The sequence below is a fragment of the Lutjanus erythropterus genome, chromosome 2 (assembly GCF_056507025.1).
Source record: "Lutjanus erythropterus isolate fLutEry1 chromosome 2, fLutEry1.hap2, whole genome shotgun sequence".
NCBI classification, from domain to species: Eukaryota; Metazoa; Chordata; class Actinopteri; order Lutjaniformes; family Lutjanidae; genus Lutjanus; species Lutjanus erythropterus.
The window spans coordinates 44,751,160-44,776,097 of record NC_139318.1 but is presented as its reverse complement, the minus strand read 5'-3'; the positions used below and the strand labels follow the sequence as shown (position 1 = coordinate 44,776,097).

At 40.7% G+C, this 24,938-nt stretch overlaps 1 protein-coding gene across 1 annotated transcript in view; it reads left to right on the top strand.

The window, feature by feature from the left end:
* chd6 (chromodomain helicase DNA binding protein 6) overlaps positions 1–24,938 on the top strand; it is a 159,946-nt gene that overhangs the window by 94,955 nt on the left and 40,053 nt on the right. The window contains exons 9-22 of the mRNA XM_084741045.1: positions 2,897–3,014; positions 4,243–4,329; positions 4,529–4,666; positions 8,844–8,965; positions 11,386–11,629; positions 15,509–15,685; positions 16,385–16,528; positions 16,903–17,001; positions 19,484–19,640; positions 19,819–20,029; positions 20,193–20,388; positions 22,296–22,460; positions 22,603–22,782; positions 23,194–23,304. Of these exons, the coding sequence (XP_084597171.1) occupies positions 2,897–3,014; positions 4,243–4,329; positions 4,529–4,666; positions 8,844–8,965; positions 11,386–11,629; positions 15,509–15,685; positions 16,385–16,528; positions 16,903–17,001; positions 19,484–19,640; positions 19,819–20,029; positions 20,193–20,388; positions 22,296–22,460; positions 22,603–22,782; positions 23,194–23,304 (2,149 nt within the window). The remainder of the gene's footprint in view (positions 1–2,896; positions 3,015–4,242; positions 4,330–4,528; positions 4,667–8,843; positions 8,966–11,385; positions 11,630–15,508; positions 15,686–16,384; positions 16,529–16,902; positions 17,002–19,483; positions 19,641–19,818; positions 20,030–20,192; positions 20,389–22,295; positions 22,461–22,602; positions 22,783–23,193; positions 23,305–24,938) is intronic.

Sequence of the window (24,938 nt, the reverse complement as noted above, 5' to 3'; positions counted from 1 at the left end):
CTACTGATGGATGGTTCCAGCAGGATAACACACCATGTCACAAGGCTCAAATCATCTCAAACTGGTTTCTTGAACATGACAGTGAGTTCACTGTACTCCAGTGTTCTCCACAGTCACCAGATCTCAGTCCAACAGAGAACCTTTGGGATGTGGTGGAACAGCAGATTCACATTATGGATGTGCAGCCGACAAATCTGCAGCAACTGTGTGAGGCTCTCATGTCAACATGGACCAGAATCTCTGAGGAATGTTTCCAGAACCTTGTTGAATCTATGACATGAAGAATTAAAGCAGTTCTGAAGGCAAAAGCGGATCCGACCTGGTACTAGCAAGGTGGACCTAAGTAGCCGATGAGTGTAAATAACAGGTTAGACTAAAGGAAGCTGATCGAGATTCGGGCCCGTGTGCAAGGCCTTTGCTACTCCAGTGGAGCTTCTTAGTGCCTGATTGATTACAGATGATCAAAGAAACATCCTAAAAATCATCCCTGGTCAATCTACAACAGATCCTGGTTGCCACGGTGCGCGTGTGCAGCCTCAGACGTGCCTCAAGTCGCCCTCATGACTGATTGAAAATATTTAAAGAGTGTCTTGACTTTGTTAGAGCTGCTTAGTTAATAGTTTTTATGACATTGATTTCTCTCAGTTGGAGTTGACTTTGCACACACGGGCCGTGTTTCAGCAGCGGTCTATTCTCCAGAGTCTGTAAAGTGCTTCTCAGCAGTAGATGTTGACAGAGAGCGGAGAGTTTTTCATCCTCTCACCGAGACTCAGCTCCTCCAGTCAGTCTGAGCTTCTCTGGAGACCCCCCATTTTGTTCCAGCACTTTGTCTCTTAAAGAAAGACCCTATACAGATAAAGTATTATGATGATAATTTATTCTCAGGGGTGATGAATAAAACATAAAGAGTTTGTGTAAGTTGAATCAAACAGATTGGATGTGAACGCTTTACTTTTGCACAACTTTATTTAGAATAATGTATTCGCAAATTCTAAAGTTACAGAAAAGTGCCCCAAGTACAGTATTTGTAGTATAAAATCATCATTATACATAATGTATTATCAAATGCATAAAAAGCTGCATTGGAAGTTTAGTAACTGCATGGTGAAAGTACATCACACTGAACGCTGCAGTGACATTTACATTTGTATATTTATAGATTGAGGCTTATGAATTAAATCATGTATGTCACACTGTAGCCATAGTAACATTTGTTCATCTTTCTGATTAGAGATTTCTTTGTCAGTACATTTATCACAGAGTGAGACGTTCTCATTCTTCCCCATCATGTAAATAGTCAAGGCTAAAGTGTACCAAAGTATATTTAAATACAGAGCCTTAGTGTTGTAACACGCGCACAATAAACATCGATATGTAACAGGTCTGGAGGACAAAACAAATATGCTTGAATAAAACCTTGGAGTATGAACTTAATAACTTATAAATCAAAATAAAAAGCCCAGGATAAAGACATGAAACAAAATGAAAGGAAAACATCTATGAAACATCCCAGACCCAGTCACTCCCTGTGAAATTAAAACATCGTCAAAAATTGCTGCACAAAAGAAACAACAAGCAAGCACAGTAAAAGTTTTAATTCAACCCAAATGAATGCCGTAATTTATTTTCATGATCTGATTATTGAAGCAGCAGTAGGTAAGATTTGGTGTTTTCTTCGATCCGCCCCGAGTTTCAGAGTGCTGTTTACTGAAGTTTTTTCAAGGAGAAATCTGTAATATATTTACTGTAATGTGTCATAAAATGATGATGAGATTAAGGTAAGTTGAAATACTCGCTCCTCTGACAAAAACGCAGTTGTGGTGTTGGAAATTTCTATTCTGGGCTGGAATAAATGCTCGTTTCACATTTATTAGAGTTCAAATTAATACTGAATGTTCGCTGAATGAGTAAGTGTCTGTTTATGAGTCAAAAGAAATCATTAATAATTTTTCAGAAGAAGTAGATGTTTGTAACAGTTAAATCGAGCAAAATGCTAATGGAGTTTGGCAGGCAGTGAGACAGGAAGTCACCGAACTCAAACCCCAGAGTGTTTATTTTCAGAGCAGTGGGCTTTTGTTTTCAGGATAACAGGCTTACAGACAACGTTTGTATAAACAGCTGATCAGCTTACAGTGGAGGACCCCTTGTCACTTGTTATTATTTACAACGTTGTGCTCGTCTTGCGCTCCTGCAGAATTCCTGCAGCCTGAGCTTCCTTCGAGTGGATGTGATAGATTGATTATCCATGTATTAGTATAGATTAGGTTTAGGGGTAGGGATAGACAAGCATGCTGAGGGAGATGCACAGTAACAAGTGGTGGTTGCAGTGAGGGAGAAATCACCTTAAAGGGATAATTCATCCAAAAAATAAAAATTTAGTCATTATCTCCTCACCCTCATGCCGATTGATGGTCCAGTTTTGTTTTTTCAGTCCACAAAACACTGCTGGAGCTTCACAGCGTTGCACAATCTCCCAAACAATGTAAGTACAACAGGAAAAAAAGCCAAGTCTCCTAGATCCCCGACATGACAGAATCTTTACAACCACATCTGTCAAAATGAGGACATCAGATGGACAAACAGTAGACAATTTATCTTTAAAATATGATCCAGTTTCACCAAAATCAGTCACAAAACTGTATTAGTGGTGTGTGACTTAGTGCCATTGATCCAGACAACAGTATTACATAGTGTGAGAACAGAGCACAGAGGCGCCATTCACCATATAACACGTGAACATATGACGATTTTGCAGCTGTTCTTTTATGGTACAATAGAAACGTAATGTTCCTTTAAATTGTACAGCACTTGGGATAAATAATGGCCAACAGACAAACAAAATGCATGCTTCACAAAATGAAAGCTGTGTTCACTCTTTTGTTATGTGTTATTTTAGTTCCTACCTACACTGCAAGTGGGCCACTCTGGAAGAGCTGGAGAAAGATCCCAGAATCCACCAGAAGATTAAACGCTTCAGGACCAAACAGGCCCAGATGAAACACCTGTTCACCGAGGTAACACTTCAACGTCACGCAAATGTGCTGGGGAAGATTTGTATTGAATAATCTAGCAAAGCTATCAGCAAGTTATTTAGGTATTTATTGAACGGCTCACGCTGATTGTTCTCAGCACATTCATCCAGGGATTCTGCAAAGTGCTGAAAGTGCCGTAAAGGTCAACGGGTTAACTCAAACATTTTGTTACCGTAGCAACACTTTGATGTAGAAGCATAATTTGGTCTTTTCTGTGTGATTGCAACTTAATGGCAGCAGTCCAGAGTTTATGGAAGATGTGGCTCCAATATTGAGAAAAGTCCGTTTTATATATAAATACAGTTTAAAATCATCAGGGTGTCTCAGTCGGTACATCATGAGGGGAATGAAACGACAGAGCGGCCATTCTACCTTCCTTGTCTGACTCACTGGATGGAAACTGTGGGTATAAGCCTGCCATCGGTCGCCTGTTGCAGGCAGCGTCCGCTGTCTGTTTTCCCCATCACTCTGGGAACAACAATATCCGAGCTACTCTGTTAAATGAATAAGGTCTATAATAGAACTACAAGTGTTTTAATCAATGACAAAGACTGACATTAAAGGGTAATTATGGTATTTTTTAAACTTGAGCTGAGTCTAAATGAGGCACAAAAGGTTTTTGAATTGGTCCAGAAGCTGCAAAATGGGCTGCGATGACTGCAACACAATCCTTAGGAGCAAATCTGTCCCCTAAAAGTGCATGTTTTTTCCACTGAGTGTGTGATGGCATTAGAGGAGAGGATCCCAGACCTTTTTGTTACAGAATAAGATCCTTTTTGTTTAACTAAAAATAGCCTTTATAAAATTCTGAGTAAAGCCACCAGACTCCATTGACAAGAACGGAGACAAAAACTCGAGTTACCGCCTCGTGTTATTGTGTGACTTTGGTGTTTCGCGGGGTTAGTTTGGATCTGAACTAATTGAATCATGTTGTTCTCGCAACTGTGGTTTATCTTGAGAGTTTATCAGATGTATTTTTTGGTGCTTTGGGCAGCGCAAGCCGAGCGCATCTCTTTCTGTTGCATCGGAAAGAAGGCGGGCGTCTCGAGGGCCAGTATCTCTAAAACTCAGCAGTACACGCAGCAAAACAATTTTGCTTATTTACATTCTTTGCACAGACTGTCACTTGATCATCATGACCCCTGACCTCAGTGATAATCAATAATCTCTTGTTTCTCTTTCCTTTTCGTCTCTCTGTCCCTGTTTGCAGCCCGATGAGGACTTATTTAACCCAGACTATGTAGAGGTGGACAGAGTGCTGGAGGTGGCTGTTACCACAGATACGGAGACCGGAGAGGTAGCTAACACATAAACACGGACACACTCTGACAGCAGTGTTTGTCTGGTTTAAAAGCAGTTATTACTGAAGGTCCTCCGTGTGGTGGTACACTCTCAGTCCTTTGGCAGAAACACACACACACACACACACACACACACACACACACACACACACACACACACACACACACACCATGTTTTTCTTTATTTTCTTGTAGGAGGTGACCCATTACCTCGTTAAGTGGTGCAGTCTCTCATATGAGGAGGCTACGTGGGAGCTGCAGGAGGACTTGGACCCAGAGAAGATCAAAGAGTTTGAGGAGATTCAGAAACTGCCGGCAGACCTCCGACACATGGTGAGTAGAGACATAATAGACGACGAGTAAAAACGACAAGAGGGAAAGTGCAGGTTTTTTGACTCGAGAAGAAAAGTGTTCAATTCTGCAAAAAAAATGATGAGGTGAATACAACACAGGGTCAGTTTCAAAGCAACTTTCAGATCTATAACTTGTTTAAACGTTTTTGTAGAAACTATAGCAGTCGACCTCAGATATAAGCTGATAATCAGTCTGAATTAACATTTAGTTTCACTTTAAGGCTGGTTTGCCCTGACTAGTCTGCAGTGACTGACATAAACAACCCGTCTGTGTTATTTCCAGTCAACACAGAAGCTGCAGTCCCATTTGCTTCGAACTGTTAGCCAAACATTTGTCATGTAAATTAAAGAAATATGCTGATTTATGACTCTTATTTCTGTAAGTGGACAAATTTCAGAACTGTCTGTTTCATCCACACTTGTTGCCATTTTTGTGGCAGCCTTTCTGGCTCTGGTGCAGGACGATGACGCTTTTATTCTGAAAGGCGGATTCTAGTATTTTCAAACCTGGGCCCTATTTTTTTTTTTTTTTTTTTTTAACATATTTTGGGGTCTATATGATGAATAGGTGCAAAAAGTTTTGGAACCGGTCGAGGAGATCACATCAGCTAGGAGACATGAAACGGGCTGCAGTGGTGTTAACATAATCATCACATTTCGGGGAAAACGTGTCTGTCAAAGTACGTCCGCTAAAAGGGCTTGTAGTGTTTCATTCTTCCTGACCGCCAGAGGCAGCGCTCAACTGTGAGTCATATCTGTCTCACACTCCCACAGGCTTAGCATCTAGGAGGACGTCCCTACAGAATCTTCTCGCCAAGAGTCCGAGTGACAGAGAACTCTGGTGGTCCTCCAGAATTCATAGAAACGTGGTTACATACGTAACTCTAGTTTTGCCAGCAACATGTAAAGATGCACGATCAGCTGTCACGTGCCGCAGTGTGTCTGTTTCTTGCTGTGCTCTGTGCTCAGGTATGGGGCACCTCCCCTCCTTGCAGCTGTGCGCTGATGTCATGTGGTGGAAGGCTAGACTAATGCTAGTGTGGGCCAATTAGCACCTTTCTTTGAAGGACGGTGTTGTTGTGCACCTGTCTTTGTGTTTTCCTCCCTGGTCACAGCAACCTTCCTCACTTTTGGTGGAAGAGTGTTTATTAGTTTGTTCACTTATTTTCTTCTTTAGAGTATCTGTTATTTTATTTAGCATTTTAACATACGTTTCATTTGTTGATTAGTCTTAACTTTGACCTTAATTTATGCTCAGCGACAGCGTGGCACTCACACAGACAGAGGCCCTGCTACTGCCAGAAAAATGAGTTCTAACAGGTGAAAACAGAAAATGGGTGGTGATTTTTGTTTACCTTTGTTCAGAAAGAGTGGAAAAAAAGAGAGTGCACAGGAAAAACGCTGCTCTTCATCCAGTTTTTTTTCATATCTGTGACATATTCTACAAACATTGAAACTGCAGTTGGCGCATCGCTGGTATGATCTTGATATAGATGATTTTTATGGTCTACTTTCGCCAAGAACTGCATGTGTCATACAAAAAAAAAATATAAAAGGCGATACACCAAATCTCTGGATATGAAGTCAGTGCACCCGCGCTCTCAGTAACAATCGAAGAGTTCAGAAAAGAGGACAGGACTTAAGTTAAGAGGGCAAGAAAAAGTGAGAAGATGTGAGGAGAGGAAAGGGAAAAGGAAATTTGTTCTGTCTATTACATTTCTTAGACAAATTACAATCTGTGAATCTCGACTGACAGACTCATAGTTGTTCTGAATGTCTAACAACATTATGGAAAAGATCCCTGCGGAGAAAGACCTTTTTGTTAAAGAGAAGAAAAACCAAAGTATCGCTCTCTTCAAAGCCACCGCACTCCATTCACAAAAACAGAAACTTTATCTCAAAGAACACGGAAATCGCTGGTGTGCCACTGCCTCGGTTTGTTTGTGTTATTATGTGCTGTGGTGTAGGAATTACCCTTTAATAGCTCCTACAATGCTCTGATTGGCTTGGTCGCTCTGCCAGCCAGGGATGATAGGATATGAGAGATGTGGGCGGCGATTCAGACGTCTGGAACCAGACTATTTCAGATAAATAGTGAGCAAAAACAATTTGCATTTTGAGTTTAGGTTTGTGGGCAGATGAAAGCAAGAAGGAAACTGCACATCACAACAACATGATAGCTTTATATTTCATCTCCAACCCTCCCTGCACAACAGACAACCTTTTCTACCCACATCTCTGCAACAACCCTCCATCAAAATCACAGTCTCGGCCTTTTCTTCTTTTTTTCCGGTGCTAATGAGCGCAAACACAATCAGCGCTGTGAGGTTTTCTTTCTTCTGGTGTTGGAGTTCTGCACCGTCAAGTCCGGGTTTCGCGTTTGTTTTTCGGAGGTGATATTGAGGTTTTGAAAGCCCTCACAATCAAACCCGTGTAAAACATCTTCTGTTCTGTAAGCCGCAATCCTTTCCACATCTGTGCCTCATTGTTCAGTCAGTGTGGGCATCACCAAGAAGCCCAGACATCCAAGGAGAGCCCATTTAATGCGAGCGGAACAGAGAGGTTTGTGACAGAGATGCGTTTTGTGCGAATCATCAGTATCCTGACCGGTCTGACAGTGCATTTACTTTGCTGGATGTTGAATACAAAATTGCTGCTTAAATATCAGCAATTTTCTAGTGCCTGTCCACTCCTGGGAGATGAGACCTGAGCCATTATCCATTTACAAACTAGTATTATCACTTATTACACCCTGGCAGCAACAACTGCTTATTTTGTTATTTGTCCTCTTCCCTTTAAAAATTGGAGCAACTCATATATCTCCTCTCTGTTTTATCAGGGGAACCAAATAATGTTAATATTTATTTTCCCAGTTCTTTTGTTGGGTATAATCTAAGTAGTTGAATAACATCTTATCTTATCAGGGGTTGTTGGTAATCTACAAGACCATCAAGTATTTTTGAAAACTTGCCTCGCTTTAGGTCCTGGATTCACCTTCTGGACGAGCCCCCAAAAAGGAGCTGCAAAAAACATTTTCCATTTATTGAAACACAATGAAAATGATCATAAATAAACTTGTGCCTTTCAAGTCAGTAAAAACTTGAATTATAAAAAAAAGAAAGAAAATGACCATAAATAAGCTTGATGACCATCAAGTTTTTGTTTTTTTTAATTGAAAACTTGTCTCACTTGGGTTTCTTGCAACCCCCAAAAAAGATCTTTACTTAAAAGAGGTCTAACATAATCAGAAAAGTTGAGAAGTTGCAAAAACATTTTCCATTTATTGAAAGACAATGAAAGAGACCAGAAATAAACTAGATGACTATCGAGTTTTTTTGAAAACTGACTTGCTTTGGGTGCGAGAAGTTGTGGGTTCAAATCCTGGACGAACCCCCAAATTATCTTACGGCCACAAAAAAGCCTCTTCACTCAAAAGAGGTCTAACATAAGGAGATAAAACAAGTAGTTTCAAACAGGCCAAATGTTAATTTTTTTATAAAACACAATGAAAGTCAATTTTATAACCCAGAAATAATCCAAATATCCCAAACCACAAAATGACAGAGGAAGAATACCTCAGATACGAGCGCTGCCTTCCTGCACTGGTGACATCATTTGGAGCACTGATCAGGTTTCAATTACAGCTGACTGACTCAGTCGTGACCAGGACTCAGCTGTCAATCAAGGCATTAAACCTGCTTTTTATAACATCAAGTAACTAACTATAACCAAACTGATGAAAAAACTTAATTTTTGAACAAACACCAGCATGAAAAGAACTATCTAAACTGACAGAAATCATCTTTGGGGAAAATTTATTTGACGTGTATTTTGATGTTTTATTTTTGTCCATGTCCTGTCTGTTAACATTGAGGATGCAGGCTATGACGTATACTGCAGCCAGCCACCAGGGGGCCAGTGAGACGCTTTGGCTTCGCTTTTGCAGAGCTCTCACGTTGTCCATTTCTATAGATATCTCATTGACACCAACATTCAACTGGCTCCTTACAAACATAAATGAAGCTGTGAAAACAGGACTGTCAGAAGCACCACAAATCAAAGAAATAAAAAATCACCACTGCTGCTGCTACAGGCTGAAAGGTGGAAGAGAGACAGAACTAAAGTCCCTGCTCCTTCTTTATTGTGTTTTTTTGCAGGAGCGTCCTCCTCCCGAGAAATGGCAGAAGTTGGAGCGCTCCAGAGATTATCGGAATGGAAACCAGCTCAGAGAATACCAGTTGGAGGGAATGAACTGGTTACTGTTCAACTGGTACAACAGGTGAACACTGCACACAAACACACTGGGACCAGTTGTTTTGAGGTTTAAACAGCGAAAAACATTAAAGAGGCAGGTAACGATGGTCAAATCTAAAATGAAATTTTGTTGACTTAAGAACAGCTGAATTTTTTTTTTTTTTCCAGGATAACCTTTCTAAATTACTTTTTTCTTTCTATGAAAACAGGTGAAAAAAGTTTTAGGTGTGTTTATTTTAACTTTATGTTCGTCTGGACCATTTGTGTTTTCCTTTGTTGTTGTAATACTAATTTCAGCCACTAGAGGCTGAAGTTCATCACTACCCCGAGTTCTAAACAGGACTAAACGTTTTCATGTTTTCCTCCAGGTGAGTTTTAATTCATCCATCCACTCTAAACACAAGGTGCACAGGGCAGAGAACAGTTTAGAACAGAATATGGATCACCAGATTTTTTTTTCTCACTTTCCTCGTCATTAAGGTAACTGACATTAAAATAAACGTGTAAACTTCACAGGGATGATTCTCTTCTCTCCTTATCACCGCTACATGAACTTTCACAACTGTTTTAACACTTTGCTCGGGTCGGGCAGTAACCTTTATTAAGACTTGCTGTGTTTCTCACAGTAAAATGAACAAAAATGGCCTGAAAGTATCGCCTGTCAAAGCTGATAAAGTTTGAGTCAAACTACTTCTCCTTTGGCAGATTAGGGATCCGAAATACATTTCAACGCTTGTCTTTCTTAAAGAGGCGGATCATGTTCATTTTTTAATAACGGATAACGTAGCTGTGGCCAGAGACTTTTTAAAGTCATACTCGCAAAGCTGCTTTAAAACCTCATGATTCCACTTTACTGTATATTTTCTGATAGGTTCAACCATAAATTTGCATTTTAAAGAGGAACAACTCTTTTTCTTGTAACTTCTATGACTAATTTAAGCCTCAAGATACAGCGTTCTTGTAAATATCACCAGTATGTTATGAGAAGACGAGTATGTTTACATAAATTAATGCATTAATTAGCTTAATTGGTGTACTGATTAGCATAAATGTCATGTATTTCCTGTAATTTAGGATTATGACAGAACATAAGGCTGCCTCTGACCTCTCCTGCTCTCTTACATCATCTTTTTTTCATTCATCCACGCACACGCGCGCGTGCACACACACACACACACACACACACACACACACACACACACTCAAGTTCATTTCCAGGCGTTAATAGATGGTGACTTAACATTCATCCAGTTTAGTGTAATTGTTTTAATGCAGGTATACGTATTATTCTGTACAAATATTTATCTCCTCCCCTCTCTGTTTCTGCTGGAATGATTCCTAATATAATATTGGGTGGCTGTGATGGTTTCTTTAAATTAAAAATACTTAAGGTTTTCTCCTGAATTGACCCCCAAAGCCCCCCAAAAAAGTGACTGATGCGCTTCCTGCTCCCCACATTTCCTCCGGGGTTCAGTGCCACCTGATAAACTGTATTTTGATATGATTTTTGCTGTTGCAAAAGCCTTCATGTTAATTTTCCAAGTAAATTCTTTCCAAATATCTTCCCAGTCTGCTTTTATAACTGATATTTGTCTTCAGTGCCGTCTGTGTTAACCTTTGTTTCTCATAAGATCTTAAATAACTTTGAGATTTTGCTAGTTTCACTGTCTCTGTTGACTGTTTGTGCTTATAAAATCCAGTAACCGTGCATCTCCTGACTCTGTTCCTCTCTCTGCTGTTTAGTGAGTTCACTCCTTATTTGTAAATACTTAAAGAAATGATTGGAGTATATTAAATCTTATTACTAATGTTTCAGATGTATCTGTCATATTATTTGTGATCATCTGTGAATAGACGTCCATTTTATGAGGCAGAAAATCTGGATCACTCACTTTCTCTCTCTCGTATATGTCTTTGTCAATCTCATACCTTTTACCAATATTTCTCCAATTTATTACTGTGTTTCCTACACTTTTTATTTTTATTCCTGTTGTATTTTTGCATTAGCATTGATTGTTTTTCTGTTAGTTTCCATTTAGTTTTCACTTTATTATTCATCCATCCTTTATTGTACCTAGTTGTGTAGCATGAAAATAAGTCAGTAAATCTGGAAAGTTAAGCCCCTCCTTTTCTTTAGGTTGTGTTAGCATGCTATTTTTTTCCTTTTATAATTCCAGATATAGTTTTAAACCATTCAGTTACATCTTTTAAAACTATTTGGGTACTGATAAAACCTGGAATAAAAACAGGAACTGGGGAAGAATCATAATTTTCTGCTCTACTCAGTATTGATTCTGCTAATTCTCTCAATTTACTTTCCAAAACAAAACAACAAAATCGTGACAAAAAGCTCTACTGATATCTGTTTCCTAAGAGTTATTGCTTCGTATTTACTTTCATTAATCTGATAGCCCACTCTTACACCGTCTTTGCTCTTCTTCTCAGGAAAAACTGCATCCTGGCCGATGAGATGGGGTTGGGAAAGACCATCCAGTCCATCACCTTCCTGTATGAGATCTTCAACATGGGCATCCGGGGGCCCTTCCTCATCATCGCCCCCCTGTCCACCATCACCAACTGGGAGAGGGAGTTTCGCACGTGGACGCACATGAACGTGATCGTGTACCACGGCTCGCAGATCAGCCGGCAGATGATCCTGCAGTACGAGATGTTTTACAGAGACCCGCAGGTAATGCTTGAATTTTTTTTATCTGCGTGTGCACAGTTTTCCTCCCATCGATCAGCCCAGGAATGAGTCAGCTCTGTGACGTTTTTTTTTTCTTTTATAAATAGACCTAAAGGTAGAAAGTGTGGGTGGGTTTCTTTTTATTTCTATTTGGGGGAGAACCGCACACCCTCACGAGGATATGAACGTGAAGGAGATCCACTGAAGTGCCAACACTTAGCTGTTATTGACTTCTTTAAATGAATTTTCCCCCCACATATCTGCTTTCTCTGTTGTGAATCATCATCGGTGATGTTTCATTTGTTCCAGACGTCATTTTAAGGCTGCACTGAATGTCAGATTTTACATTCAAATGAAGCTTTGAATGTCTGTCGTGTTTTATGAAGTCAAAACCCTAAGAAAAATAAAAAAAATCCTTTCCTCAATTTCTCATATGAGTTACTGCTAAAATGAAAAATTCTGTGCTGAAAATGATGTGATTACATCAAATATAGAAGCAGTTTGACTTTCACTGCTTGAGACATCATTATTTCATTATGTACTTACATAGAAAATCATTTTTTGCTGCTAATTTTTACCTTTGGTGAATCCACATTCATGAAAACCTGCCTTGTCTGTTTCTCCTCTTACGAGCCATTAGTGAAGAGTCAGGAAATCCACCAAACCTCTGGAGGAGTAAGCACAAACTCGTCATATCTGTGGTGAAACATGTTTTCCCAGCTGAGAGCGGAGCTCGCCACAATGTTGAAGTGTTTTTGCGGCCGAGTTGCAGATTGGTTTACCCTGTTGTCTTCTGATTACTGATGAAGACGAACCCCGTGGAGAGGAAGCATGAAGGACCTGGTCTCAGCAGTCCCGTTGTAGCTGTAGGTGGAGATAACAGGAAGGTCACAGAAACAGGAGAAGGCTGTGCAGCTGCGTGTAGGAGAAGGACGGGGGAATTAAACTTTCCTGCGCAGCTCTAGCTCTTTAATAATTTGCAGGTAGTGACTCATGGAACCTAATGTTTTCTGTTAAAGGTTTGAAAACCTTGAGAATGTTCATTTTGACCCAACTGACCTTTCTTTAAAATAACTCACATTCTGCTAATGTTAGTGTTGTTATGATGCATTTCAGTTTGTGCATTTAGGAGCCATCTGCAGGCTTAGGACTGCAGAATTCAGCTGGTAATACAGAAGCTTAGTTCGCTAACAAAGGAAGATATTACCCAACTGCCCTTTAGCCTGATGAATACTTCATGTTTAAATATTCATGTAATGCGCAGTGAGTTAGGTGGTGTAGATCCGTGTCAGTCTTCCTCAGTCTTCTGATGAAAAGTTTTATTGATATCTTTATAATCAGATGAGTGTGATTTGGATCCAGTGTCACATTACCTGCCTCGGTATCTCCTGTATTCTTCCATCTCTCTGTTGCACACTTCACAACATTGGAGTGATTTAATTTGAACAGCTCTTGAGCAGTTTCTGTTGAATGGTTCTGCTAGCCTGGGATCCAGACGAGTTTTTGTGAGCTCGTGTCTTTCTCCGGCAGATACGTCTGGCTCCCCTTCTGTTCAGTCAGTGTCCTGGATCACAACTGTTTACTTAACATGCCGCGGGGTTTGATACAGTGACTGTTCACAGGAGTTCGGTCTGCTGAGGGATTTTTGTAGCTGTGGAACTGTTTCCGCTGAATCCACCGTGGCAGTGTTTCTCAGACTTTTTACACCATGTGCCACCTCAGAAAATATCAAGTCCCATCATTATGAATGACATTAAAATACGAGTATTGTACCAAACCAAGTTTATGACCTGGGACGAGATAATATCAAGGTTTATTTGGGGAGGCAAAAAGCCCTAGAGTTAGGTGTGAAACTCTCCAGCAGCTACCAAAAAATAAAGCAGGTATTGGTCTCCCAAAACTGAAAGAACATTTTTATGCTGCTCAGGCATATGGCATGCTGGCACGCCAACCATGTAAGTGTAAAGATGTGGAAAAATAATTAGGAAAATAGCCAGTCTGGAGCATTAATGGAGATGAAGAAACACACAAGAAGATTAAAAATCTTATGGATTCAATTACATTGTTTACACTGGAATTATGGTTCAGAACGATAAAAAATTACAAGGTAAAGAAACAACAAATATGCTTAAATTGTTTGCATTTGGCAGTAATTTTAAACTGACAGTATATGATACATTCAAACAGGGAATCGCAGCTTGGTGCACTCTACAGGAGGAAGAAGAGCTGTATAATAATATGATTTGGATGAGGATGAATTCTACGAGCACGACTGAGACTACAAGAAACACAGCTGGAAGAAAAGTGGGTCATTATTCAGACCTCAAAACAGCGATGAAGACCACCACCTCTAGAGGAAGCTTGCGTACCACCAGTGGCACATGAACCACAGTTTGAGAACTGCATTTGCTGTTGCATCAGTACTGTATGATATATTTTCTCTAACAAAGGAACAACCGTCTGCACTTAAAACTTCTGTTGTTTTCATTCGGGGGTTTCATCAGCAGTAACTCCAACACAGCTGAAAGCGAATATGAAACGGTAAAATGATGCAGATACCTGAAAGTTCAAACAGCGACAGAGGAGAGAAACCAAATTTCAAAACATAAAGATTCTGTTAGAAGCCACAAAAGTACAGAGAACTGAACATAAAGAGACTTAATGATACTGCAAACACATATGAGCTCAGTATCACAACACTTGCTTGTTCGAGGGGGAGAAAGGAGGATTGTCATGGATTGGCCATGGCAGGTGAGACGTCACCGCAGCCCGGTTGGAGGCGGGTCGGGCACGCTTCGTCCCTACTCCAGACGAAGTCTATCCCGGGTGCAGCTCGACGCGCTGAAAGTGATTGAAATGCAGTACAGTTTAGCTTGGTACGTCCAAAAGTGCCAATCCTGTGTTGATTTTGGAGGCCCCTTTGGATAAACATAGTACCATGATAACCACAAAACACAAAATTATCTAAATAAAAATCTCCCCCTGCTTCTTATTAACTGGCTAACGTGCTACTCACTGTAACTTCGAGTGGGAAAAATGTAAACGCAGTCTTGTTTCATGTGGTTTCAGAGAATCCAGACTTGGTGGCAGACATAAAAATAACTGTTTAAAAACAGCCACCCTTCTTGCAGATGGTCTCATCAACTTCTTTAGGTCATATAGAGGCATCCCCATTAAACTGAGGCTGTTTCATAACCAGTTATAAACTCCTTGTAGTGGCTTTAATCAGTGCATTTGCAAGTTTCCTGGTAAGCAAGCAATGTTCACACTGTGATCATCATTTGTTGTATTTATCTGCTCTAATCTCATGATGTCAAAATCATTCCCCTCCTCATGTGTCCATCCTCCATGCAAGAGACTTCAGCAGCGTGTTAAACACTAGATGTGACAGACATCTGTATCTATCTCACTGACCTCCTTTTCCCTCGACCTCAGTCGCCCTGCTGAGCGGCTCCGTCTCCGGCCATGAAGTGATCGGCGTCTTTTCTCATTTTCTCGGTGGAACATTTCAGTTATGTGGTTATTTAGAAGGACCCTTCACTTGTCTTTTTACTTCGTCTGGCATAAATATTCACAACATAACAGGCTTCTCAGTGCTGCATGAGCAGTCTCAGATGAATACAGAGTTACTATTACAACACTGTCTGCAGCTAATGGTTTTGAATTTGGCTTTCTGCAGATATCCAAGGGGAGTGAATATTCATTTTTGTCACGCCTGGTAAATTCATCGGTTCAGCAGCTTCAGCCTTTTTGGAGGCATTTGGTGCTTTTATTAGAAGGTTAAAAGTGAACGGGGGCGGCAAGGAGTGAAGAGTGAGACGTGACATCCAGCGAAGGTCCTTTATTTAAATGCGCCGTTCTCTCCATCTGTCTCACCCACAGGGGAACACCATCCCAGGCGTGCTGAAGTTTCACGGGGTGATCACCACCTTCGAGATGATCATGGCCGACTGTCCGGAGCTGAAGAAGCTGCACTGGCGCTGTGTGGTGATCGACGAAGCCCACCGACTGAAAAACAGGAACTGCAAACTGCTGGAGGGACTCAAACTCATGAACCTGGTCAGTCTGTCTGTGTGTCTGCTGGATATAATGTAGGATTATCTTCTTTTGTTCAATATACTGTTGATCATCTCTTGATCAAAATATTTTTTGTTATTAATGTGAAGGCCAACGCAGTGTGTTTAGTCTTACTTATCTCTCTTAGAGATTTTCACAAGCCATTTTTTTCTAAAAATCTAATCAAGCTCTGTTAGCTGCAAAGCTAGTAGCAAGCTAACGTTAGATAGATGATCCTGAGATAAGTGACAAACCTGTCTGAGTGCATTTTCAGTTGCCTGTTAAAGTAAAATGATGTAGTCGATCCAGCATCCTTTATTTTGACAGCAGACTTTGCATTTAGAAATTCTTGTGTTTGTGCCCTGTGTGAGGTTATTATGACAAATGGCTCAGGTGTGGTCGGCATGGTGTTGTTGCTGCAGCATTTATCTGTGGCTGCATGCACCAAATTGTAAGGTTACGTATGATAATGAAGGAGGTAATCTTAATCAACTCGTGAGAAAATTCCTCGTAAAGGAAAATTATGTAAAATGGAGATTGTCTATGAGTCCCAAATCTTGGGTCCAAGTTGAGTCTCAAGCCTTTTTAGGACAATTTTCAAGTCACTGTGCTCGCAACTCGAGTCACCTTTATTGGTACTCCTGTCTAAATCACTCATCTGTCTTCATGGTCTTTGCACATTCCTGTCCATGTTTCTAACAGGAACACAAGGTTCTGCTGACAGGAACCCCTCTGCAGAACTCAGTGGAGGAGTTGTTCAGCCTGTTGAACTTCCTGGAGCCGCTGCAGTTTCCCTCAGAAAGCGCCTTCCTGGAGGAATTTGGAGACCTCAAAACGGACGAGCAGGTACGTCGAGATGAGGGCTTTCGTGTGTATCTTTGACCTGATCCAGGCCTGTTTGGGCTGGAATTTAAAATTCAGTAAAAGCGGCTACAGAAGCGGTGGCGTTTGTTTTAAATGCATCCTAACGTTGCTTTTCTCTCACACTCGCCCTCTTTCTTCAGTCACTCCGTGTCCCTGCGGTGTTGTTTTTGGATCGGCTGTGTTTTGTTTTCTCTTGTTTGTTTCTTTTTTTCACAAAAAAACAAAAACTGATCGTGTTGATTCTCTTTGTGTAAACTTGAGGAGGAAGGAACACGCTTGATTTTTATCAGACAAGAATAAAGTATGTCTGCAATTTATTTCTGTATTTATGTCTCACTCGCACCTCGTCCTAACAGGTGAAGAAGCTTCAGGCCATCTTGAAGCCCATGATGCTGAGGAGACTGAAGGACGACGTAGAAAAAAACCTGGCGCCTAAAGAGGAGACCATTATAGAGGTACGGCTTTGTGTGTGTGTGTGTGTTTGATATAAATTTGATATATTAATCCTTTGAACTTAATAGTGATGTCATTTCTTTGAGTATCTTCAAATGCTTCTGAAATGTGTACAACTTAAGCTAAAAGCTAATTCAAGTCAATAAACCATAGTAACTTTATTGAGTTGCTATGGCAACAGCTGCTCATGTAGATTCAGCAGGCGGTAGCTCATGTACGTGAATAAAAATCCATCCATCCATCTCAAACCGCTTATCCAAAGTCAGGTCACGGAGGTAACAGTTCCAGCAGGGTACCCCAGACTTCCCTTCCCCCAGCCACATTAACCGGCTCTGACTGGAGGATCCCGAGGCATTTCGAGGTCAGGATGGAGATATAATCCCTCCACCTAGTCCTCAGTCTATCCTGTGGCCTCCTCCCAGCTGGATGTGCCTGGAACACCTCCCTAGGGCGGCGACCAGGTGGCATCCTTACTAGATGCCCGAACCACCTCGCAAAGGAGCAGCGGCTCTACTCCGAGTCCCTCACGGATGACTGAGCTTCTCACCCCATCCGTAAGGGAGATGCTAGCCACCCTTCTGAGAAAATCCTGTTTAGCTCGCTTGTATCCACGATCTCGTTCTTTCGGTCATGACCCACCCTTCGTGACCACAGGTGAGAGCAGGAACGAAGACTGACCGGTAGATCGAGAGCTCTGCCTTCTGGCTCACCTCTCTTTTTGTCACAACGGTGCGGCAAAGCGAACGCGCTACCGCTCCCGCTGCTTTGATTCGCTGGCCCATCTCGCCTTCCATTGTCCCGTCACTCGAGAACAAAACCCTGAGGTACTTGAACTCCCTCACTTGGGGTGAGGACTCATTCCCCACTCGTAGTAGACGATCCACTGGTTTCCTGCTGAGAACCGTGGCCGCAAATTCAGAGGTCCTGATCTTCATCCCAGCTGCTTCACACGTCACAGTGAGTGATGCAGTGAGGTCACAGACTGATGATGTCATCAGGACCACATCATCTGCAAAAAGCAGCTTATATACATGTTTTTTTTTGGTTTTTTTTTTATGCTTCTGTCCTATTCAGTTCTGAATTTAATAAGGTGTCTGTATATATATGTAATATTTAATTACAGCCGTATGTTGTAAAATGATAAATTACCTTAAATCCTTGAATCCTTAAAAGTATTTCAACTGTCATGAATAAAATTGGAAAACAACAAAACTCTGGCATGTTTTTAACCAAATTTTACTGTCACACAAAACATGTTGATCCAAAATTCTTAATGTAGAAACATGAACAATCATCAATACATGATGAAGCACCTTACAGGAGCCTTTCTGTAGCTTTCAGCTTGAAAAAGAAGGACTGCTGTAGCCATTATGGTTTTTATTTAGATCAATTTCAGCAGGATTATGCAAACAACGACGCGCCCCCCCGGCGTCCAGTTCTGCAGCCGCCTGCTGGTGGTTTCAGAGCCGGAAAGAACTTTCTGTGCCGCTTCTTCTGTTTTGCCTGAATAATTTATGTAACATTAACGACAAATTCTTCATTAATGTGGCTTCACTAATGAGTCCCCTAATCAGACAGGTTTCAATATCTTTTATTTTATCATATTAAACATGTTTCTAATCATAAGTAAATTTTAAATGAAACGATTTTGAAAATTAATTGGTAAAAAATCAGTGTGTGAGCTCAGTGGTTGGCCCTGTTAACTCAAACCCCTTCTGTGTGTGTGTGTGTGTGTGTGTGTGTGTGTGTGTGTGTGTGTGTGTGTGTGTGTGTGTCAGCGTGTCAGCCCTGTGATGGACGGTCCAGGGTCCTGAACAGGACAAGTGATAAATAAGATGGATGGTTGGATGGTTTTGGTGTTATCCAATATTCTACTTTAAAAATTATCTTTTTCCTAATTGATTTATTTTAATTAGAAGGGACCATGCAGAGTTTAATCCATAGCAGATTACAGCTCAGAGAAGAACACACAAGACACAGTATAAAATAAAGCAGCACATCACAAATGTGATGACTGTGTCATATTAAAACCAGTTATAAAGTCCAGAGTTAAAGGTCAGAGAGTACAGAACAACCTTTAACAGATGTTTTTAGTTTTAGCTCTTTGGTTTTGAAAGTCCTGACAGAGCTGCAGCTCCTCACATCGTGAGGCAGGGTGTTCCACTGATTGGTGGCTTTCACTGAACAATCTTGGCAATAATCTAATAAAATACACTGAGGGGCCAAACCACTTACAATTATATAAACCAGGAATGAATTTGAAAATAATCTAAAATTGTCAAAGCTCAGTAAAGTCTCTCAGATTGTATAAAAGCTGCCCGCAGCATGTCATGCAGTAAGACGTGTGGAAGGATCATAGCACACATTAATAAACTAAAATAAATTACTAAAGACTACTGTAGGTGAAGAATACAAACCACATTAGCAGCCTGTGAACTAAAACAGATGTTGACTTCTTCGCTCCTCCTTGTTGTGTCCCTGCAGGTGGAGCTGACCAACATTCAGAAGAAATACTACCGAGCCATCTTAGAGAAGAACTTCTCCTTTCTGTCCAAAGGAGCAAACCAGCACAACATGCCCAACCTCATTAACACCATGATGGAGCTCCGCAAGTGCTGCAACCACCCTTACCTTATCACAGGTGAGAGCACACACACACACACACACACACACACACAGTCATTGGCTTTGTTCTTTCCTGGATGTAAGTGCAACCCTTTGATGACACATCAGTTATAATTAGCTGTTTATCCCATTTAACAGTAAACCTAAACACTAACCTAGAAGTAAAATCTAAACTTCCTCCTGTTTCCTTTCAGGAGCGGAGGAGAAGATTTTGGAGAGCTTCAAGAAGAGCCACAGTCCGGACGCGCTGGACTTCCAGCTGCAGGCGATGATCCAGGCAGCCGGTAAACTGGTGCTGATCGACAAGCTGCTGCCCAAACTGCTGGCTGGGGGACACAAGGTCCTGGTCTTCTCCCAGATGGTCCGCTGTCTGGACATCCTGGAGGACTACCTCATACAGAGACGGTGAGGACAGAGAGCAGGGGAGGGACGATCCAATGAGAAAGTAGGAGGCAGATATGGAAAATGCAGAAAAGAGATTTGGGAGAAAGGAGAAAAACAGAAAAGATGCATCAATTAAACATTACTTTGTTTTGGGCATCAATGCATTTGCGTATGTTTTCTGCAGCTACACGTACGAACGCATCGATGGTCGTGTTCGAGGGAACCTGCGGCAGGCGGCCATCGACAGGTTCTGCAAGCCGGACTCGGACCGCTTCGTATTCCTGCTGTGCACGAGAGCCGGAGGCCTGGGCATCAATCTGACGGCTGCAGATACCTGCATCATCTTCGACTCAGACTGGAACCCCCAGAATGACCTGCAGGTGGGCAGAGAGCTGAGAGAAAACAGGAACAGGTTACATAAAGGTGGATGATGTCAATTTCATCAATATACTGTACTTCAGCAGAGTGTCAGTAAACTTAAAAATCTTAAATCTTAAACCTTGTTGTCAAAACACGACAAAACAGAGACCTTCTATCCAAGTGACGCTCTCTTTTGACGGCAGCTGCTGCTCTCTAATGTGCAGTGGGGCTATGATGCCTTTAGGGCCTGCAGTAGTTTACAAAATGCTTTCTTTCAAAGGATGACTCTGCATTGAATCATGGAGTGAGCACGCAGTGTTATCTGACTCTGTGGGTTTGAATCATTCCAACATTTTTGATGCAGTGGATGTTTTTATGTCTCTGACTCTTGGTTGTTTACACCGTCCCCTGTGTTTAGCTACAAACCGTCCTTCTGTAGGTCCTTAAAAAGTCTAAAATCCAATATTGATTAAAAAATTAAAAGTGAATTGATTGAATTAGGAAGTTAACGTTAGTTTTATAAAGTTGCATGAACTTCAGTCTCGCTCACATGTATCTTTTTTGGCAGTATGGATTTGAAATAAGTTTTAAATTGTTTTCATTCGACGACAGAGTCTCTTCAGAAAGGAGGTTATGTTGGATGAACGGGTTAAACGCTGGATCTTCCCCGTGTGAATCCAGAAGTGTCGAACCAGTGTTGACTTTAAATTTTTAGACTTAACTGTCATATTATTTTTATTTTTTAAGTTTTTATTTTCAGTTTTCAGTCACAGTTTGGTTAGGTTCAGGCAACAAATCTACTGGGTTAGGTCTGGGAAGAGATCAGGGTTTCTCTGATCTCTCTCTGGTTTCAGGTCTCTCTGCCAAGCAGGTGCAAAGATCATCGCTGACTACAGACATTAGGTGCTTGTCTCTGTCATGCTGGGCTAAAGTTACCTGGGTGTTAATAGCATCGTTGGCTAGGGCTGCACAGTTGATCACAATATTGCCAAGGGCAATATCCAAATTTTTTGAAAAAGGAAAAATGTGTGAGAAAACAGCATTATAATGAGGTGCTGTAGTGCTGCAACTAAAAATCCTGTTCTCCAGATAAAACAGAACATGTTTGTTTGATTCACACTGCAATAAATATCACATCATCATGATTTTAATAGTTTTTTTAATCAGTGAACATGAAGATTGCAATGCAAAAGTCATCATTTCCACTAATCATATAGCAAATTCAGTCAAAATAATCACAAAATGATTTTTTAACCAAATCGTGAAGCTCCATTGTCGTGGACACTGAGGTTTTAATAGCATCTGCCAACATTTTAAAACTCTCAAAAAAGTGATTTGGATTTCTGAAAATGTTCTTTAATTGTTGTGACTTCTCTTTTGTGACACACATTGTGTTTATCCTCCTCGCTAACCTACTTAATATGAAGGAATATGGATTTATTAAAGTGTGCAGCCTGGTTTTTCTTATCGGTCACTCTGTAAAAAGTTGCAATCAATTTATAAAAGTCAATTATTATCACATTTCTTTAACAATTTTCAGGAGAAAATAAATTTAAGTAATTGTCCTTATGGGCAAGGTCAGTTATATCCTGCTTTACAGCTCAAGACTTATTACTGTTATTTGTCATACTGAGTAATGGAATCTATTTAAGTTTTAGTTATTATCAGCTTGAATCATTCAGGCCATAAAAGCCACAACAATGAGCTTTTCTTAATATTATATTGTATTAAAATTTTGCAACCAGTTAAATTGTCTCACACTACATGAACAAATGTTAACGCCAAAACAAATTGAGAACTTGCCCCTGCTGTGACCCTTAATTCAAGCCCATTACATTCTTGCAAGCGCAATAATAATGCATTATAATAATGCATTATCCTTGTTATTTTTCATATTTTTTCTTTTCTGCGACCTGCTTCCGCTCAGGCCCAGGCACGCTGCCACCGGATTGGCCAGAGCAAAGCGGTGAAGGTCTACAGACTGATCACCAGGAACTCGTACGAGAGGGAAATGTTTGACAAGGCCAGTCTGAAGCTGGGGTTGGACAAGGCCGTCCTGCAGGACATCAACCGTAAAGGAAGCCTCAACGGGGTGAGAGATCATTAGATATTATTAAGATGGTGCAGTGAATGTATTTGGACGTTTTCTTCCTGGATGACAGTTTAAAAGGTGTAAGTGGATCAGGAATAAAAGGAGCGTGCATTTTAACCCGTGCGGCCGTCTGTTGTTGCAGGTGCAGCAGCTTTCTAAGCTCGAAGTGGAGGACTTGTTGAAAAAAGGGGCGTACGGGGCGCTAATGGACGAAGAGGACGAGGGCTCCAAATTCTGTGAGGAGGACATCGATCAGATACTTCAGAGAAGAACTCAGACCATCACCATCCAGTCTGAGGGGAAAGGCTCCACGTTCGCTAAGGTAGAAATCCACATTAACCTCTTCCACTCCCCTCCTCCCTAACATAGACTCTTTTTGACATTTTTAGGGGGGGCGGGAATCCAAATGTTATTTTTTATTGTATGAATCTCTGCTTTTTAGTTTACAAAGTCCGACATGGCAGACATAACTCTGTAAGAATTTGTCTGTAAATTGGACTGATAGTTGTTGTTGTCTTGACTTCAGATGGCGTTTTATTTTGTCTCACAGTCTGAATGCTGTTTCAGAGGCTTTCTGGAGGAAACACCGAATCCTTGAAATATGTTGGCGTGAAGATCAAATGCGAAGATACTAAATGTTTGTGGGAAAACATCAGCAGTTGGCAGCTTCGGTCTGAAGCTTCAGCTGAACGGACCGACTGACTCTTCTTTTTTCTTTTATTTCTTTCTTCAGGCCAGTTTCATCTCATCTGGTAACAGAACAGACATTTCTCTGGACGACCCCAACTTCTGGCAGAAGTGGGCCAAGATCGCTGAGGTGGAGATCGACTCCAAGTCTGAGAAGGTAAAAAGAGACGGAGAGAAGAACGGATTTAAGAATGAAAGCAGGAGAGGAGGACGGGAAACAGGAATTACTGGAGTATCAAAAAACAGGGACAGAAAATGAGCAATTAATCCATTATGAATCGATTATTAAGTTAATCGGCAACTATCGGTTTGAGTAATTTGTTAAGAAAAAGGTGAGAATTCTCTGATTTCAGCTTCTTGAATGTGAATATTTTCTAGTTTCTTTACTCCTCTTGACAGTAAACTGAATATCTTTGGGTTGTGGACAAAACAAGACATTTGAGGACGTCATCTTTGTACATTTTTCAGTTTTATAGACCAAACAACTAATCAATTAATCAAGAAAATAATCCACAGATTAATGGACGCTGAAAATAATTGTTAGTTGCAGTCCCAGAGGTGTTTTGTGAGCATTGTGAACTTTCTACTGTTGTCATGTCAGTATATGTGCATGTTTTCTTTTCATATTTTTATTGTTTTATTTATTTTTTTTTTACATAGCGTCCAAACTTTTTTGGAGTTAGGGTTGTACTTTGATTACACTCAGAAATTAAGGTGCTCACTAGAACTATAAATTGCTGTTCAGCTTGTCCCTGTAGGAGAACCCTTTTAGTTCCTGGTAGAACCTTTCACTGGGAACCCTTTGACAGATATCTACCCAGACCCCAACATAAAGGATTATACCTAGAACCATCTGTGAAAGGGTTCTGCAGAGAACCCTGTCTGCAGTTTTATCCAAAATCTTTTCACCTTCTAGGGGTGATAACAAAACTCAAGTTAGGGGGTTCTATCAAGAACCCTTTTATATTCTGGTAGAAAGAAACACTGAAGAGAGGATTACAACAATCTTTGAAGACCTCTACAATTAACTGATTAATAATTTAGTCTATAAAAAGTCCAAAATTAAAAAAAAACAAAATGCTCATAACAGTTTCACAGAGCCCAAAGTGACGTCTTCAAATTGCTTCTTTTGGTCCAAAACTCAAAGAGTCTAAACTTACTGTCATAAATAACAAAGAAAAGCAGCAAATCCTCACATTTTAAGAATTTGGAGCCTGCAAATATTTGAAAACAATTCATCGATTATCAGAACATTCGGCCACTTAATTTTCTTTCGATCAGCTAATCGATTAATTGACGCATCGTTGCAGCTCTAACTTTCATCTTGCGAAGGTAAGAGGAAGGTTGAAAGAGCAGAAGAGGAACGGAGTGGGATGGGGAACAAAATAAAGCTTGCAAAGAAAAATGGATCCGATCCAAGTTAGTGAACGCAAAGCTGTAGGGAGGGGAAGACTAAACAAGGGCAGGAAGGAAATGATGGTAAGAAATGAGGATAAAGGAATTTTTGGTCTTCCTTTCCCTTTGCTTTTTGTTTTTCTTTCCCTTTCATTTTTTCCAGTTCCTTTTTCTTTTCCCTCTCCTCCTCCTCCTCCTCTCAACAGATGGACTGCCTTAATGAATGAAGCAGATTGCACACTGAGCTCTGCTACTGTCTTCATACCTTTGTGTGTGCAGACCGTGACTCGTGCCTTGAATCTGTAATAACTGACACCCCTAGAGAACAGAAGTAATGTCTCTGTAGGTGCGTTTTTTTTGTCTCTCCTCAGGTGTCGCTCTCTTCTGAAGACAACA